At 36.7% G+C, this 1,609-nt stretch overlaps 1 protein-coding gene across 1 annotated transcript; it reads right to left on the bottom strand.

Annotated features, from left to right (window-relative positions):
- Positions 1-376: 376 nt before the first annotated feature.
- LOC110314737 (vomeronasal type-1 receptor 90-like) lies at positions 377-1,273 on the bottom strand. Its single transcript, XM_021188972.1, has one exon. It carries the CDS (start codon positions 1,271-1,273, stop codon positions 377-379), a length of 897 nt encoding a protein of 298 aa, XP_021044631.1.
- Between the last annotated feature and the right edge of the window lie 336 nt (positions 1,274-1,609).

Genomic DNA, 1,609 nt, shown 5'->3' with positions numbered 1-1,609 from the left:
ATAGAGAAAAAGGGAGGAACTAAGGGAAATCCTATGGAAATATGAATTTATGATGTACAATAAACTTAAGAACCATATATTTATTGTTACCAGAAATGTCAAAAGAATGAATAAGCATAATACTACAAGTTCTATTTAAATCATATAAAGAATCTTGATTTGCTGCTTGAACTATTAATCAGTTTAAGAAAACTGTTTTTGGGGAAAAAAATTACTGATGTTATACCAGCATGGTACCTTACAAACTTCTGTACCTCCAGATCCAGAGGATCCCATGAGCTTTTCTGACCTCTGTGAATACCAGGAATGCACACATGCATACATGCTAGTCCAAAACTAATACACACAATTAAAATAAAAGGAATATTACACTTTTTTAAAAATCTGGTGGCATAATTTTTAGCATCATGATTATTCGCTTATCAGAACTGATTTGTACCAAAGGAGTAATTGTGGGATAGGCATTCATCACAAACTTCTGAACAGTCAGGATGACTGGGTCATACATCCATAACAGGACTGAGGAGGATGAGATGATGAAGTCCACCCAGTACATGACCACAAAGAAAAACACCAGCAGCAAGATGGTCTGGGTGGCCCTTTTCTCAGGGGAGGCTCTCAGCTGACTGATGCTATGAAGATGCTTGCATTGCCTCTGATGTCTGAACAAGATAATCACCATGTACATGCTTGTAGTTAGCATGACTCCTACAAGAAATACATCTCTTAAGGTTGTCATGGTTAAAATCAGTCCCTTGATGATGTAGTTCATGGGGAAGAGTGAGCAGTATTTAGTGACCTTCAACTGGTTGGTCTCACTCATGTTGGTATAAGCACCAGTATAAAAGATCCGGTTAATGCAGAATGACAAATTAAAAGACCAAAAATAGAAGAGAGAATAGATCATATATTTTTTTAGTTTATATTTCAATTTTGCCAACAAAGAGGTATTGGGACTGATTGTCACAGCCTGGAACACACTCAGGAGGCAGGTGATGCAGATAGAGAGGCCTCTCATCACTCTGTATATGTAAACAGTTGCCTTACATATGAAGTCATTGACAATGTTCATTGATCCAAATAAATCTGTAAGCCAAACATTCCCTCCAGTGAGAAACATCATTAGGTGAACGAAGGTCAATTGACAGGAGATCAAGTCCATGGGCTTAGATCTGTGACACAGGATTATAATAGTGTAGAAAAAAAGAAGAAATTTATTGGCTATTGCTCCAAGCCCAGCTTGGAAATAAAGGATATTATTTAATGAAAACATAATTAGAAAGTGTATTCATCTTAAGCACATAGAGGAAGCATATTTCAAATATCTGAAAAAAATATTAGATACATCAAACTTATGATTCTCTGGTTAGTAAATATACATCATTAGTCTTTTTTAGATACTTATTTTTTAATTGGATATTTCATTTACTTACATTTCAAATGTTATACCCTTTCCCGGTTTCCACTCCGGAAACCGTATTCAATACTCCCTCTCCCTGCTTCTATGAGGGTGCTCCTCGACCCACCCACCAACTCCCACCTCCCATCCCCAGCATTCCCTACATGGAGGCATCGATTAGCTACTTATTCTTGAAAACTTTCTCTAACT

The sequence above is a fragment of the Mus pahari genome, unplaced genomic scaffold (assembly GCF_900095145.1).
Source record: "Mus pahari unplaced genomic scaffold, PAHARI_EIJ_v1.1 scaffold_11261_1, whole genome shotgun sequence".
Lineage (NCBI taxonomy): Eukaryota > Metazoa > Chordata > Mammalia > Rodentia > Muridae > Mus > Mus pahari.
Note: the sequence above shows the minus strand (reverse complement) of the source record. Positions and strands in the feature narration are given on the sequence as shown.